At 44.7% G+C, this 18101-nt stretch overlaps 1 protein-coding gene across 1 annotated transcript; it reads right to left on the bottom strand.

Annotated features, from left to right (window-relative positions):
- Positions 1 to 1683: 1683 nt before the first annotated feature.
- On the bottom strand, positions 1684 to 3087 carry LOC119919490 (olfactory receptor 51I2-like). Its single transcript, XM_038739941.1, has one exon. It carries the CDS (start codon positions 3085 to 3087, stop codon positions 2128 to 2130), a length of 960 nt encoding a protein of 319 aa, XP_038595869.1. The 3' UTR covers positions 1684 to 2127.
- Positions 3088 to 18101: the final 15014 nt, after the last annotated feature.

The raw sequence follows: 18101 nt of genomic DNA, 5'->3' as shown, positions 1-18101 counted from the left end.
CTTCATGGAAGTAAATGTCAACTTAGATTGAAAGAAATTTCCCATTTAGGGGGGAACTGTTGGTAGATGCATAGAAATAGATCAAAACAGAATAAATCTCATCACAAGTTTAACTGCTTCAAAAGACATGGAAGATTGCAAAAAGTATTGGTCAGGTTGAACTTTATTTACAATAAACTTTTTATTTACAATACAAACCTGGCACAAGACAAACTACTAAAAGTATTTACAGGATAAATTGTGCTCAGAGAAATGACAATGGGTACAGTCTGTCGGCTTGAAATCATTAAAAGACAGTCAACATTAAAGTTACCTACTAAGAAACATATTTCAGTGGATGGAATTCTAAAAAAATTCAAATAGATGAAACAAAGAAGAGTTTTTCATAGCTCACACATGAAATTAACAGGCCAAGAAAGTTATTGCATGAAATTGTCGGGCTATGTCTCAAAAATAATTTTGTTACCCTGTTGCATTGGGACACAGCTGTGAATTACATAAAGAATGAAGGGTACTTTTCAAAAACTCCCCCCAGGTAATGACGCCTGCTAATATGATGTTAGATCTAATTGGTGAATACATGAGGGTACCCTGCATGTGGAAAAATGTAAGAGGAAAATGAGACACTAATTTGTTCAGGTGGTTTATGCTGGCCACGTATAAATGACTCAAAGAAAACATCCTAAAAAAACATCTAAAGTGTCAGTGGTATGAACCAACCAGTTGTGAACCAGGACATACTGAAAACCTGGTCAGAAGTGGAAACGAATTTCTTTGTATATGATGGGAAATCTTAGGTCTTTGGTAATTACATTTCAAAGTGTCCAGAAGTGTTCATCTATGCTGAAGAGCTCTACAATCACAAATGACTAATTTTATTTAAGACTTTTTTGCCAAACATGGTATACTGTTTCTGCAGTTGGACAGAAAATGGACTCAATTTACTAACCCTACATTTTTTTGGTATTTGATAAGCAGTTACAATGTGCCAGGCACTGTACTAAGCACTGGGGTACATAAAAGAGAGTTAAGTTGGACACTGTTGGAACCTATATAGGAGTCACAGTCTTAATCTTACAGCCGAGGTAACTGAGGCACAGGGAAGCCAAGTGACTTGACCAAGGTCACACAGCAAACAAGTGGTAGAGTCAGGATTAGAACTAAGGTCTTTCTGACTCTCAAGTCCCTGCTCAACACACTATACCTCCCTGGGTCACAAGACCACTAGGACATGCTGCTTCACAACATTTCAGAACTTGACCTTTAAGAATAATTCCTATCACCTCCAACCTGAGATACCCCCAGTTTATTGGGTTAGAGGTAAATTGGTCAGAATAACTGATCCTATTTGCCAAAGCAAAATATTCAGGACAGGATCTTATTTGACAGTAATTCCCAAACTATCTCTTTGGCTATGGGCTCATCACCAGTGGAGCTCTTATTTGAAAAGAAAGCCAGAGCTAAGCTTTCTATGAATCTAGAAATTGATCTAAATCCAGAGTCTGGATGACAGGAAAGGGAAAAATGTGGTCTGTCTAGCATTCTCATAGTTTGGCTATTCATTCATTCATTCAATCATATTTATTGAGCACTTACTGTGTGCAGAGCACTGTACTAAGCACTTGGAAAGTACAATTTGGCAACAGATAGCTATAGTGAATGAGTTGAGCAAAATGCATTCTCAGTTCCGTTTTGGGTTTGGCCCATCTGCCCTCCTGCCCCTCCCACATAGGCTCCAGGGTCTTGATGAGAATGAAGCTTGTCCTATCCTTCCCCTGGCCCCTTTCTGCCCTGTCTTGAGGTGCACTGAATAAAGACCCCAATTTCTGATAGGTCACCATGGAGAGCCCTGACTCCATGTTATCCTGGGTCTCTCTGGTTCAGTATGTCTGAAATAGTGGTGACCAAGAAGGTCTGGTGCAGGAGTGGGGGACGGAGGGGATTCTGAATGGGTCACACACCACTGGCCTTACCACTGAGATTTTCTTTATTACATGATTCTTCAAGCTCACAAAGCAGATAGGGGCAGAGACTCTGCTTTTCTCAGTGACCAGAACCCAGGAGGCTCAGACATTTCACAAAGGTGAAGAACTGAAAAGAAGCATTTAATATTACGCAGACAAAGGCTTACCTCTCCCAGCACACCCTGAAAGCACCAGAAAGCATCTTGACCATCCTTTTGTGGATCTCCTTGGTCTTGATGCTATAGATGATGGGGTTGAGCATGGGTGGCACGAAGAGGTAGATGATGGACATCAATATGTGGACGAATGGTGGGGCCTGTTTCCCATACCTGTGACCCAGGGACACACCCACCATGGGAACATAGAAGATGAACACCACGCAGATGTGGGAGACACAGGTGTTGAGTGCTTTGGATCGCCCTGCTTGGGATGCAATGGTCAGGACGGACCTGAGGATTAAGACGTAGGAGAGGAAGATGAGCATGGAGTCCAGTCCAAATGTGGAGAGCACAATGAACAGACCAAGGATGTTGTTGATAGTGATGTCCCCACAGGACAGGCGGATGAGATCAGGATGGATACAGTAGGAGTGATGCAGGATGTTGGCCTTGCAAAATGGCAGTCTCCTCAGGAGGAAGGGTGAAGGAAGGATCAAAATGAAGCTGCGTACTAAAATGGCCAAACCCACCTTGACAATGTGGCTGCCAGTCAGTATCGCTGAGTATCTGAGCGGGTTACAGATGGCCACATAGCGGTCAAAGCTCATGGCCAGCAGGATGCTGGACTCCATGAAGGAAAACAGATGGATGAAGAACATCTGGGTCATGCAGGCATCGAAGCTGATTACCCTGATGTTGAAGCAGAAGGTGCCCAGGACTGTGGGCAGGGTAGAGCAGGACACGCCCAGGTCATTGATGGACAGCATAGCCAGGAAATAGTACATGGGTTGGTGCAGGCTCTGCTCCTCCTTGAGGATAACCAGGATCAGGGAGTTTCCTAGGATGGAAACAGAGTAGAGGGCTCCCAGTAGAATAAATATCCAATACAGGGAATCCTCCAATCCCGGGAAGCCAGTCAGGATGAAGGAGAGGGAGTCAGAGGTGTTGCCGTGGGAATCTCCCATGCTGGGGCCATGAGAAGAAAGGGACAGCAATCAGCTCACAAGTGAGTCCTGAGCTCCCTGAGGACTGGCCTGTGGTCCTTTTGGAAACCTAACTTGGTGTCCATTAGAGAAACAGCACAGCCTATGGACAGAGCATAGGCCTGGGCATCAGAAGGACCGGGGTTCTAATCCCAGCTCTGCCACTTGTCTGCTGAGTGACCTTGGGGAAGTCATTTCACTTCTCTGGGCCTTAATTGTCTCATATGTAGAATGAGGATTAAGAACATTGAGCCCCAAGTGAGACATGGACTGTCTCCAACCTGATTACCTTATGTCTACCCTAGCACTTAGTACAGTGTCCAGCATATAGTAAACGCTTTACAAGTACCTTCAGCACATCATTCCCCCTGCCTGCAACACCTTCACCCTCCATCTGCTGAAACCCTTCCCTCTCCCTCTTTTTGAGTTCTACTCTGGTGCATATCTTGTTTTTGAAAAGTTTCTAGTCTATGTGAGTGGTGTGTCTTCAATATTTCAATGTGTTTCTGGGTCCCACTGCACCCTCTAACTATTACCCCTTCTCCTCGATCCCATTCTTGTCCTAACTCCTCAAAGTCTCCTCTCAACAGGTTACATTTGGGGTTTCACCCCCTTCGTCCACTGAGGCCACATTCACTGAGGTCTCCAATCACTTGGTAATAGTCATGTCCATTAGGCTGTGCTCTAGTCTGGCCATAGGGCCAAGGAAGTCCTTTGGGACTCAGGAAACGTGGGTTCTTGGGGTCACATCTCCTCTAAGAGGCCTTCCCCAAAATTCACTTTCCCCAGTTCGCTCTCCCTTCTGCCTCATCTGTGCACTTGGATCTTTGACCTTTGGGCATTTGATATTCACCCAACTCCCAACCCCAAAGCACTTTTGTTCATACCTTTATATTATATTTCATAAATTATTTATATCAATATCTGTCTCCTCTTCTAGATGGTTAGCTCATTCAGTGCAGGGAATGTGTTTGTTAATCCTGTTGTATTGTACTTTCCCAAGTGCTTAGTACCGTGCTCTGCACATAATAAGCATTCAGTAAATACCATCAATTGGTTCTTGTCCCATTTCTGCTTGGAGCTGGTTGAAGTGGGTGAAGACTACCTCTTCACTTTGAAGGGTGCTGTACCCCTGATGGTCTACATTCTTGATGCACCCCATGATTGACTGCCATGATTGGCAGGGACAAGAGAGTGCGAGGGACACACTGAGAGCCAATAGCAGCACAATCAATTCTGTAGGACAGATTCTCGATCCTGGAGAACCAGGCCCAAGTCTCAATGGTCGCTCCTAACAGGGAACTCCATCACTTTGTCCTATTCCATCTTGGCTTCCCAACTGCCTTTCCTGAGAAGGGAATTCATTCATTCATTCAATCGTATTTATTGAGCACTTACTGTGTGCAGAGCATTCATTCATTCAATCACATTTATTGAGTGCTTACTGTGTGCAGAGCACTGTACTAAGCTCTTGGGAAGTACAAGTTGGCAACATATAGAGATGGTCCCTACCCAACAGCGGGCTTACAGTCTAGAAGGGGGAGGCACACAACAGAACAAAACATATTAAAATAAAATAAATAGAATAGTAAATATGTACAAGTAAAATAAATAGAGTAATAAATCTGTACAAATATAGACATAGGTGCTGTGAGGAGGGGAAGGAGGTCGGGCGGGGAGGAGGGGAAGAGGAAGGAGGGGGCTCAGTCTGGGAAGGCCTCCTGGAGGAGGTGAGCTCTCAGGGCTTTGAAGGGAGGAAGAGAGCTAGCTTAGCGGATGTGCAGAGGGAGGGCATTCCAGGCCAGGGGGAGGACATGGGCTGGGGGTCGATGGCAGGACAGGCGAAAACAAGGCACAGTGAGGAGGTTAGCAGCAGAGGAGCGGAGGGTGCGGGCTGGGCTGTAGAAGGAAAGAAGGGAGGTGAGGTAGGAGGGGGTGAGGTGATGGAGAGCCTTGAGCTGAGAGTGAGGAGCTTTTGCCTGATGTGTAGGTTGATTGGTAGCCACTGGAGATTTTTGAGGAGGGGAGTAACATGCCCTGAGCGTTTCTGCACAAAGATGATCTGGGCAGCAGCATGAAGTATGAAGTGGGGAGAGACAGGAGGATGGGAGATCAGAGAGGTGGCTGATGCAGTAATTGAACCAGCAGGGTAGTGGTTTGGATGGAGAGGAAAGGGCAGATCTTGGCAATGTTGCAGAGGTGAGACGAGCAGGTTTTGGTGACAGATTGGATGTGAGGGGTGAATGAGAGAGCGGAGTCAAGGATAACACCAAGGTTGCGGGCTTGTGAGATGGGAAGGATGGTAGTGACATCAACAGTGATGGGAGAGTCAGGGAGAGGGCAGGGTTTGGGAGGGAAGATAAGGAGTTTATTCTTGGACATATTGAGTTTTAGATGGCAGGCATACATCCAGATGGAGATGTCTTGAAGGCAGGAGGAGACACGGGCCTGAAGGGAGGGAGAGAGAGCAGGGGCAGAGAGTGACCTTGGGGAAGTCATTTCACTTCTCTGGGCCTTAGTTGTCTCATATGTAGAATGAGGATTAAGAACTTTGAGCTCCAAGTGAGACATAGACTGTCTCCAACCTGATTACCTTATGTCTACCCTAGCACTTCGTACAGTGTCCAGCATATAGTAAGCGCTTTACAAGTACCTTCAGCACATCAGCGTAGAGATGATAGTTGAAGCCATGGGAGTGAATGAGTTCACCAAGGGAATGAGTGTAGATGGAGAACAGAAGGGGACCGAGAACTGACCCTTGAGGAACCCCTACAGTAAGGGGATGGGAGGGGGAGGAGGAGCCTGCAAAAGAGACGAGAATGAATGGCTGGAGAGATAAGAGGAGAACAAGGAGAGGACAGAGTCTGTGAAGCCAAGGTACAGAGCACTGTACTAAGCACTTGGGACGTACAAATAGGCAACATATAGAGACGGTCCCTACCCAACAACGGGCTTACAGTCTGTGTCTGCTATATTGTACTCTCCCAAGCACTTAGTACAGTGCTCTGCACATAGTAAGCACTCAATACATGTGGCTGGCTGAAGGACTGTAGACCCCTCCATTTTCCTAGAAACACTCTCTGATCTGGCTCTCACCTGGTTCTTCTCCTACCTCCTGAAACCTCCTTCTCAGTCTCATTTGCTGATCCTCCCTCTGTCTCATTCCCTAAATGTCAATACCACATAATTGATCATTCACTAAATCCTACCTGTTTTTCCTTCACAGTATTTCCCAGATCCACCTCTTTCTCTTCACCCAAATGGCCACCACTCTGGTTCAAACTTTCATCATCTCTGAAGCAGCATGTATGGTGGTTAGAGCACTGGCCTGGGAGTCAGAAGGTCATGGGTTCAAATTGTAACTCTACCACTTGTATGCTTTGTGATCTTGAGCCAGTCATTTGACTTCTCTGTGCCTCAGTTACCTCATCTGTAAAATGGGGATTGAAACTGTGAACTCCTCATGGGGCAGGGACTGTGTCCAACCCAATTAGCTTGTATCTACCCCAGTGCTTATTACAGTGCCTGGCACTGTAAGCAAAAGCCATAATTATTATTATTATTATTATTATTATTATTATCTCCTGACTTGACTATTGTATCAGCCTTTTCATAGGTCTCTTTGCCTCAAGCCTCGACCCATTCTCCCCGTCACACACTCTGATGCCAGAATGGGGCTCTCCCATACAGGAAAAACCTCTGATGGTTACCATTTCTCTCTGAATTTCTGCTCCCTCCTCCCCTCTGACACTGGCTCCCTCCTTCCCTCCATCTATGTCTCCCTCTTGCCTCTGACCCTCGTTCCTCCTTCCCTCTGATCCTGCCACCAGCAGCATGGCCTAGTGGAAAGAGCAGGTGCCTGGGAGTCAGAGATTTAAGGTTCTAATCCTGGCTCTGCCAATTGCTTTCTGTGTAACCTTGGGCAAGGCATTTAAGTTCTCTTTGCCTCAGAGATTAAATGTCTGGGGGTTAAAAATATGTTCTCCCTCTTTCTTAGAATGAGAGCCCCATGTGGGGCAGGGGCTGTGTCAGACCTATTTAACATATATCTACACCAGTGGTAGAACAGTGGTTGACAGTATAAATACAATATAAAGAAGCAACTGGCTTCTGGGAGGTAGCAACCATCTCTCTCCTCTTTCTGCCCTATTTACCCACTATTCCCCATCTGGGGCTCACTTGGCTACTCCGAAGGTATCCTCGGTGGGCCCCATCTTTGCCTACCCTGGCTCTGTCCCCTTATTTAATCCTTCTCCACTCCTGGAGTCCCCTCCCTCTTCAAATCTGCCAGACCACCGGTAGAGCTGAGATTTGAACTCAGGTCCTGACTCCCAGATCCATTCTCTTTCCTATAGGCAAGCTATACTGCTTTCACCCTATAGGTAGGATGCTTCTAAATGACAGTCTTCTACTTAACACTAAAGACTTTCTTTCAAAAGAAATCCCAAGTCCCTACCCCAGAGCAGGTGAGTGCAGCTTGACCTAGAAGCAGACGAAGCAATACACTCTCAGCATCCTCTAAGTAGGTTTTCAGACAAAAAAGGGTTTGGATGTGGGCTGAAGTTTCAGGGCAACAGTGCTTGGGGCTCCCCTACATATCACCAATCTGTCTTGAGCCCCAACTTGGAGCACAGCCCTACACTCCGGTCCTATTAATAATTGTAATAATAATTGTGGCATTTATCTGGCACTTATTGATCAATCAATCAATTGTATTGAGCACTTACTGTTTGCAGAGCACTGTACTAAGCACTTGGGAATTACAAGTTGGCAACATATAGAGACAGTCCCTACCCAACAGTGGGCTCACAGTCTAGAAGGGGGAGACAGAGAACAAAACCAAACATATTAACAAAATAAAATAAATAGAATAGATATGTACAAGAAAAATAAATAAATAGAGTAATAAATATGTACAAACATATATACATATATACAGGTGCTGTGGGGAAGGGAAGGTGGTAAGACGGGGGGGATGGAGAGGGGGACGAGGGGGAGAGGAAGGAGGGGGCTCAGTCTGGGAAGGCCTCCTGGAGGAGGTGAGCTCTCAGTAGGGCCTTGAAGGGAGGAAGAGAGCTAGCTTGGCGGATGTTGGGAGGGAGGGCATTCCAGGCCTGGGGGATGATGTGGGCTGGGGGTCGACGGCGGGACAGGCAAGAACGAGGAATGGTGAGGAGATTAGCCATGTCCAACCTTATTAGTTTGTATTTACCCCAATGCTTAGTCTAGTTCCTGGCACATAGTAGGTGCTTTACAAATACCATTAAAAGAGCAACTGAAAATCCCCCCAAATAAACAAACAAAAATACATGTCCTTAGGATCAGTTCCTACTGTGTTACTGTCTGACTTCCAGGTCCATCACAAACATTTTCACCACTTCAGAATCATCAAAAAGGAAGGGGATTGGGGAGGACCAGCCCCAAAGAAACTGTTCCCAGAAACTTACCTTCTGAGCCTCTTCTCAGGATCCTGGGCCCTGGGACAGCAGAGTCTGGAGAAGCTCTCCCCTCCACAACTCTACCTCTCACTCCCAACCCACAGTCCCCTGCCTGCTTTTAGGGACAGTTGCCAGATGTGTGCTGGAGAAGGACTTTTGTTTCCTTCCAAGAAGCCCTGGTGGACCTATTCATCACCAGGGGATTCTGAACAGCATTTCCCTAACGACTTCTTTCCCTCTGTTCCTGGCTCCCTCCTCACCCTCTGTTCCTGACTCCCTCCTCCTTTCTAACCCTGGCTCCATCTTCTCTTCTGGTCCTGACTCCCTTCTGACCCTGGCTTCCTTTACCCTCTGACCCTGGATCCCTCCTCCTGTCTGACCCTGGTTTCCTCCTTCCCTCTGATCCTTGCTCCCTCCTCCCTCTGTCCCTGGCTCCTTGATGAATTCCTTCTAGAGGATGTGGGATTTCAGGAGAGCTTTGAAAATGGGGAGAGTAATGGTCTGCCAGATGTGAAGGGGGAAGGAGTTCTGGCAGATGGAAAGGTGTGAAAATCTACTTGAAAACAGGAAAGTCAAAAACCAGATACAAGGAGTAAGAGCACAAGAGTACTGTTGAGTACAAGCTGGAGTGCAGTGGAAGAAGAGAGCAGATAAGTCAGATAAGTAAGAGTGAAATGATGGAATGCCTAAACATTTACAGTCAGGAGTTCCTATCTGAGAGTAATGGGTAGCCACTGAAGTGTTTTTGAGGAACAAAGACAAATATGTAGAACAACATTTTAGAAAACTAATCTGGAAAGTGGAGTGAAGTATGGACTTGAGAAAGGCCAAACTGGAAGCAGGAAAAACAATGAGGAAGGTGATAATAACAATGTACTTGTTAAGCGCTTACTATGTGCCAAGCACTGTTGCACTGTCCTAAGCACTGAGGTGGATGCAAGATAGTCAGGTTGGACATAATCCATGTCCCACATGGGGCTCACAGTCTTAATTCCCATTTTATTATTAATAATAAAACAACTATGATATTCATTAAGCGCTTAGTATTTGCCAAGCACTGTTCTAATTGCTGGGGTAGATACAAGATAATCAGGTTGTCCCACATAGGGCTCACAGTCTTCATCCCCATTTTACACATGAGGTAACTGAGGCACAGAGAAGTTAAATGGCTTGCACAAGGTCACAGAGCAAACAAGTGACAAAACTGGGATTAGAACCCAAGTCCTCTGACTGCCAAGCCCGGGTGCTTGACCCTAAGCCATGCTGGTTCTCAGATGAGGTAACAGAGGCCCAGATAAGATGTGACTTGCCCAAGGTCACACAGCAGACATGTGGAGGAACTGGGACTCATGACATTCTGACTCCCAGAGCTGTGTTCTATCCTTTAAGTGACACTGCCCCTCAAGGAGCCAGGAGACTATGTTGCAATAGTCTACCCAGGATATGACAAGTATCTGGACCAGAGAAGTGTACATTTAAATGGAGAGGAAGGGATAAATCTAGAAAATATTGTGGAGAACAAACCAGCAGGATTTAGTGACAGACTGAATGTGAGAGATGAGAAGACGATCACTTAGTTGCCAGGTTCTGGGCCAGGGAGGATGGTAGTGTGGTCTGCTGGGATGGGAAAGGTATGTGGAACAGCAGATTTGAGAGAAAAAACGGCACAGAACAGAACAGTCTCCAGCTGGTGAGGATAGGGTTCCTGGGTATTGGGAAAAGCAGACCCAAAGGAAGAGCCATTTTGTGGAAAAATGAGGGAGGACCATATCATCAAGCTACTTGCCCTGAGGAACCAAAGCCACCTTCCATGCCATGCCATCTAGAGCCTCGTCCCTGACCTGTTTTTTTCTCCAGGAAGCCAGACAGAAAACCTTCAGCACTATTGTGTGAACTCCACACAATAGTGTGTGCCCCCTCCTTACCTCCTTCCCTTCCCCACAGCACCTGTATATATATACGTTTGTATGTATTTATTACTCTATTTATTTTACTTGTACATATTTATTCTAGTTATTTTGTTAATATGTTTTGTTCTCTGTCTCCCCCTTCTAGACTGTGAGCCCACTGTTGGGTAGGGACCGTCTCTATATGTTGCCAACTTGTACCTCCCAAGCGCTTAGTCCAGTGCTCTGCACACAGTAAGCACTCAATAAATACGATTGAATGAATGAATGAATGAACTCCACACAATGTAGAATATTGGGTAGGTTGTGGTGGTGGCTGAGACTGTTGGCTTCTGAGCAGCAAGTAGCCGAAACTCTGCCCCTCTAGTCACTGTATCTTCACTGCATTAATTATTGTCCTTGACAGAGTCTCTTGCTTTTTTGCGTATTTTTATTGTGTTATCTTTCCTTATGTGTCTATCCCCAGGTCCCCCTCCCAGCCACCTGCCACCCTTTATTCTTAGATTGTGAACCCCTTTGGGGCCAGGAACTGTGTCTAATTCTCCACCAGGGACTTTTTTTCTGTGCTAAGTATACCCACTAGACACTTCATAAATGCTATTTCTGCTAAATACTGTTACTACTGGCTTTTTTCCAGAGGCAGAATGGACCCCTTAAGAAATTATCTGCTCCTAACTCAGTACTCTGAAAACACAACCCATCTTCAGTTCAGATTTCTCTCTTTTCCTAACCCTCTTTCCTTCAGCCCACCTGACTTCCTTATCTGTGGCTTTGTTCCCAAGGCTGAAGAAACGTGTATATAAATATTATCTCAACTCTGATTTATTGTACTTTCCCAAGTACTTAGTACAGTGCTCTGCACACAGTAAGTGCTCAATTAATAACACTGATTGATTAATAATTGATCCCTAAAACAAAAAATCCTCTAGGTTCTGAATAATGCAAGTATTTCAGACCAATATATTAGGTTAATGTTTCACCTGACACACCTGCTGGACATCTTAGATTAATTGAAGCCAGCGAGGTCATTTAAAAGTTTTTGGACTTGCAAACAGATTTATAAAAAAATGTGAGAGGAGCCAGCCAGCTAGTAAAAAGGAGAGGTGAGAATACTAGAACCATCAACTTTCCTTTCCCAAACCCCAACCCCCACTTTATCCAGAAAAGGTCCTCTGCTCAATCAAGCAATCATTCATTTTTATTAATTGCTTACTGTGTGGATTTATTGTGTATACTGAGTGCTTGGGAAAATAGAATCAAGTAATAATAACATTTATGGTATTTGTTAAACACTTACTGTCAAGCACTAGTCTAACAAGTTTATCAGGTTGGACATTCCCCGTTCCTCATGGGCTCACAGTAAATACTGTCCCTGCCCTCTGCTAGCAGGGAGACTGACATTAAAATAGGAGAGGCAACCAAGTAAAAGGATGCTGATGTTGGTATTAAGTGCTTACTATGTGCCAAGCACTATTCTAAGTGCTAGAGAAGATGCAAGATAATCAGGTTGTCCCACGTGGGGCTCAGAGTCTTAATCCCCACTTTCCAGATGAGGTAACTGAGGAATGGAGAAGTTAAGTGACTTGCTCCAAGTCACCCAGCTGATAAGTGATGGAGCAAGGATTAGAACTCACAACCACTGACTCCCAAGCCTGGGCTCTTTACATTAAGCCACACTACTTCCTAAAAGAATAAGTATATAAGTGTTGTGAGAGTGGGGTGAGTGCCTAAATTCTTTGTGGGTATGGACTCATGTACATAGGTGATGCCAAAGGGAGAGATAATAGTGTGGAGAGATGGCAGATTAGTCAGGGAAGGCTTAGAGAAGCTATGATTTCAGAAGAACATGGAAGATAATAATAATGATGGTATTTGTTAAGTGCTTACTATGTGCAAAGCACTGTTCTAAGTGCTGGGGGGGTTACAAGGTTATCAGGTTGTCCCACGGGGGGCTCACAGTTTTAATCCCCATTTTCCAGATGAGGGAACCGAGGCACAAATTTAAGTGACTTGCCCGAAGTCACACAGCTGATAGTTGGCAGAGCTGGGATTTGAACCCATGACCTCTGACTCCAAAGCCCCTGCTCTTTCCATTGAGCCATGGAAGATGGGGAGAGTGGCAGTCTATCAGATATAAAGTGGAAGCAGTTCCAGGCAGAAGGGAGGGAATGAGCAAGGGGCCTGCGGTAAGAAAGATATGATTGAGGCACAGTGAGTAGGTTGTTGCTAGAGGAGAGAGATGTAAGTGAGGTGTTATAGTAGGAGAGGAGCAAGGTTAGGTAGGAGCGAGAACTGATTGAAGGAGTATCTTAAAGCCACTGAAGAGGAGTTTCTATTCGATGTGGAGACGGATGGGCATCTGGGGGTTCTTGAGGAGTGGGAGATATGGACTAAAAGATTGTTTTAGAAAAATGAGTCAAGTAGCAAAATGAAATTGGACTGAACAGGGGCAAGGCTGGAGACAGAGAGATCAGCAAGGTAACTGATGTGGTAGTTGCAAAGAGATATGAGAATTGGTTGGACCAGCATGCAAGCAGTTTTGCTGGAGTGGAAGGGGTGGATTCTAGAGAAGTTGTGAAGGTAGAATAATAATGATGCGTTGTTAAGTGCTCACTATGTGCCAAGCACTGTTCTAAGCCCCAAACTGACAGGATGTGATGACACACTGAATAGAAAGGTCAAAGAAGAGAAATGAATGGAAGGTAATGTCAAAGTTGTGGGCTCCTGAGACATAGAGGATGGTTATATTTTCTATGTGATGGGAATGTCGGCAGGGAGGGAAGTTTATGTTGGAAGATGAGTTTTGTTTTGTTACACTTCATTTTAAGTTGGAGGAATCCACAAGACATCCAAGTAGAAATGAGCTGGAAGCAGGAGGAAATGTGAGATTATAGAGGACAGTGGCCAGTACCCAGAGGAATTTATTTAGTGGTTACAGTAGGACTAATAGCATTTCTTGAGCAATACAGTGTACTAAGCACTTGGGAAGTACAAAATAATCAAAGGCACTTGGGAAGTACAAAATAATCAAATGACACATTTCCTGAGAGCAAAGTTCCCCTTCTCTCTCTCTTCCCTACAAGCTTAAACAGGTCATTGACCTCAGGCAAGCCAATGGTTAGAGAAGCAGTGGGGGTCCCATGGAAAGATCATGGATTTGAGGATCAGGGAACATAGGTTCTAGTCCCAGTTCTGCCTCGTGTCTCCCGTGCGACCTTAGGCAAGTCAATTAACTTCTCTGGGCCTCAGTTACCTCATCTGTAAAATGGGGATTAAAGTTCATTCAATCATTCATTTAGTCATATTTACTGAGCACTCACTGTGTGCACAGCACTATACTAAGCACTGGGAGAATACAATATTTTAATAAGTGTACACATTCCCTGCCCACAGCGAACTTACAGTCTAGAGCGGGAGACAGATGTTAATATAAATAAATTAAAGATATGTTCACATTTGTACAGGTATGTACAGAAAAGTGCTGTGGGGTGGGAGGGGGGACGAATAAAGGGAGCAAGTCAGGCCCATGTGGGACAAAGACTGTGTCCAACCTGATGATCTTGCATTTACCCCAGTGCTTTATACGGTGCCTGGCAGATAGTAAGTGCTTAACCAATACCATAAAAAATGGTTGAAGAAATAACTAGTGAATGGACATTGTAAAACCATAAGCCATCACCATAAAGAAGTCAGTCAAACACCAGGCTACAGCTGGACTGGAATTCAGGTGGCTGACATTTAGGGAAAGAGATTTTTTGAATGGAAAATTGCTCTTCTTATAATGTCATTTGTTGCACAGGATAAGTGTCAGAGCCAGGATCAGAACCCAAGTGGATGCTTTTTCCAAAGGGCATGCCACTTCTCTTGTCTGCACTAGCACATCTAATCCTCTTCACCAAGGGTTAAGGTGAAAGAGAAGATGGACATGTTTAGGCAATTGTGTAGAACTGGATGTTTAGGGGAGAAAAGTAACTTTGTTTTCCATGTGGAATCAATCACTAAGGTGTGACCACAGAGGGTAAGGGGGAAACTCAGTGAAATTTTCTGGGTTGTCATTTGGAGGAGCCATTCCATTGTTTTAATTGTGTTTGTGTACTTTCTGCTGCTGTGGTGTGCTGAATGGGGCCTCCTCCTGCTGGGTAGGTGAGGGGCTAACAATCTGAGCAGTTTTCCAACTCTTATGAGGCAATGTGACCAGCTGTCAACACCTGGCTATTAATTTCTGATGAAAAAAAATTCTCTCCATTCTGCTTCCTTTTTATCTGTTTTTTTGACAGATTCCAAATATCACATTCATTCCACTGCTACCAATACTACTAGGTAAGCTGTCTCCAGGAAAACAGTGTTAAGAGTAGGCAAGTGTTGTGGGGTGATGCAGAGAGGAAATTGTTATGAGAGTGTCATGATAATGTTCTGTATACAGTAAGTGCTCATAAAATATCACTGATTTTTTTATTTTACTGTCTACATTTCATTAAGCCTAGGATAGGGAAGCCATGTCACCTGTTCAGAAAAGTCCAGGACCATGAGTCCAGATACCCAGGTTCAGATCCTGGCTCTACCACTTGTCTGCTGGTGACTTTGGGCCACTCACTTAACTTCTCAGGATCTCAGTTTTGTCATCTGTAAAACTGGGTTTAAATATTCATTCTCTATCCCCCTTAGTCTGTGAGCCCCATATGGGACAAACATGCTGTCTGATCTAAATATCCTGTACCTTCTGTGGCTCTTAACACATAGTAAGTGCTTAAAAAAATTAGATGATAAACTACTCCACTAGATCATACACTTCTTGAGGGCAGGGGCTGTGTCTATCAGAGTTTATTGTACTCTCCCGAAAGGTTAGTACAGTGCTCAGCACCTAGATAGGGCTCAGTAAATACCACTGATTGTTTGATTTATTGATTAACAAATTCCATGACTATTAAGGTGAAGAACAGTGTTGCTTAGTCGATAGAGCACGGATCTGGCAGTCAGAAGGACCTGGGTTCTAGTCCCAGCTCTGCCACCTGTCTGCTGTGTGACCTTGGGCAAGTCACTCAGCTTCTCTGTACCTCAGTTACCTCACCTGTAAAATGGGGATTATGACTGTGAGTCCCATTTGGGACATGGACTGTGTCCAACCTGATTACCTTGTGTACCCCAGCACATAGAACAGATCCTGAGACATAGTAAGCACTTAACAAATACCATTAAAAAAAATCAGTTCCTAAGAATCTAGTTCACACCACTTAAGCCACTTTCCAAAGAGTCACTTCATTGGCAAGGTATTACTATACTGGAGCTACTTGGCTAAGTTAGCTCCCAAACAACCCTCTGCAGGGGGTAATTTTGTTATCTGTGGGAGGTGGCCCAGAACTTTGCTTTGCAATCCTCCTCATCCTTCAGACAATGTTGAGGCCTTGAGCCAATTCTACTCTCTCCTCCACAGATAACTGGAGTAGATAAACACATCTCCAACCAATTAATAATATTTATTAAGCATTTACTGTGGGCAGAGCACTTGGGAGATTACAACATAACAGAGTTGGTAATCATGTTCCCTTCCAATAAGGAGTTTTCATTCTAGAGGAGATATGTACTATTCACCTAACAAATATGAAATTGGAAGCTTGTGAACCAAATCAGAGTGGCATATTAACATACTTCAAGAGACCTTCCCTGACTAAGCCCTCTCCCCTCTCTTCTCCCTCCCCCTGCCCACTTCCTCTCCTTTCTGCAGCATGCCTTTTCAAATCTGTGCCCTTTGGGCATTTGGTATTTGGTACACCCATAGCCCCACGACATTTCTGTAACATATGTAGGAAGTATCCCCTGTAGCTGTAAGCTCTTTGTGGAAAGGGAACATGTCTACCAACCCTCTTGTATTCTCTCAAGCACTTAGTATAATGCTCTGAACACTCTAAGCACTCAATATATACTCTTGGCTGATTGACTTGGTAGACGTTGTTATAAGGGATGTAAAAACCACACCACAAATTGTCAGACACTGGAAAACAGCCAGACTGACCCTTGAGCATCTGGGCAGACCCTGGACCAGGAATACACTGAACAGAGTTTTCCTCTGAGTTCAGATTTCCTTTCTGTTTGTCAAGCACTTATTATATGTCAAACACTGTTCTAAGCACTGGGATAGGAGCAAGTTAATTAGGTCAGACACAGTCCCTGTCCCCCATGAGGCTCGGGTCTAAGTAGGAGAGAGATCAGGTATTTAATCCTCATTTTACAGTCAGGGAAACTGAGGCCGAGAAGTTAGGTGACTTGCCCAAGGTCACATAGCCAGCAATTGGTAAAGCTGGGATTAGAACCCAAGTCTTCTGGCTTCCAGGCCTGTGCTCTTTCTGCTAGGCCAACTGGCTTCTCTTTCTGATACTTGTGCTCCTCTCTTCTGGCTGGAAGCAGTTTGGATGAGACTCAAACTACAGAATGAGTGGCTACTACAATCTGCTTCCCTGATTGTGTGCAGAGCACTGTATTGAGAGCTTGGCTTTTTAGCTTTTACACTCTGGCAGTCAAAGGTGGTCTGAACGAGCTCAGAAATGGAGAAGTGCTACAATAGACTGTAAGCTTCTTGTGGGCAGGGATCATGTCTACCAACTCTATTGTTCTCTCCCAAAGGCTTTTTACAGTATACCTAACAAAGTAATACCATTGACTGATTGAATGATTGATTGATAAAAATCAGACTTCCTTGGGTCAGACTGATCCATCATATTTTCGGAGCGCTTACTGGGTGGAGAGCACTATACTAAGTGCTTGGGAGAGTGCAACAGAGTTGGTAGACATGCTCTCTTCCCAGTCTAGAAGAATGAGAATGGAAAACACCAGGAAGTGGGAGGGTGAGGAAAGGTAACATGTTCTACCTGCAGCAGTATGGTCAAAATAATGAACAGATCTGAAAAACAAAAAGGACTACTTTAATTTGTATTGATTAAGTGGGATGAAACAAGGACTACTTTTATTTTTATTGATTAAGTGAGATACAGTTTTCAGCCACTCCCTTTAGTGTCCAGGAAAGTACTGGGGAATCTGATTTTGACGTAGGTTTCTGTAGAGCTGCAGAAGTGTCTGTGCAGTTCTGCAAGGTTGGAGCAGAGCACAGAGCCCCTCACTGAGCCCCAGTAAGTAGTCGAGGATAAGGGGAAGGGGAGGGGGTCCATCCCACTGGGTGGGGTAAGTCAAAAGACTAGGTATGATGTGAGGAGGGGAAGAAGAAGGAGGCCAAGAAAAGAAGCAGCAAGTCCTCATGGAAAGAGCACAGGCCTGGAAGTCAGAGGACCTAGGTTCTAATACCGACTCCACCACTTGTCTGCTGTGTGATAATAATAATAATAATGATGATGGCATTTATTAAGCACTTACTAGGTGTGAAGCACTGTTCTAAGCACTGATCTTGGGCAAGTCACTTCTTCTCTGTGCTTTAGTTATCTGTAAAATGGGGATTAAGACTGTGGGTCTCAAGTGAGACATGGACTGTGTCCAACCTGATTAACTTGTACCTACATCAGCACTTTGTAGAGCGCCTAGCACATAGTAACCACTTAAGAAATACTATTAAAAACAAAAGATCTCATCCTCTAAAGACTGCCTGCCCCCAGTTACCCCACCCAAGGAAAAGCTGGTGATCCTCACCAAGAGCTGACCTGAGTTT

This window comes from Tachyglossus aculeatus, chromosome 2 (assembly GCF_015852505.1).
Source record: "Tachyglossus aculeatus isolate mTacAcu1 chromosome 2, mTacAcu1.pri, whole genome shotgun sequence".
Taxonomy (NCBI): Eukaryota; Metazoa; Chordata; class Mammalia; order Monotremata; family Tachyglossidae; genus Tachyglossus; species Tachyglossus aculeatus.
Note: the sequence above shows the minus strand (reverse complement) of the source record. Positions and strands in the feature narration are given on the sequence as shown.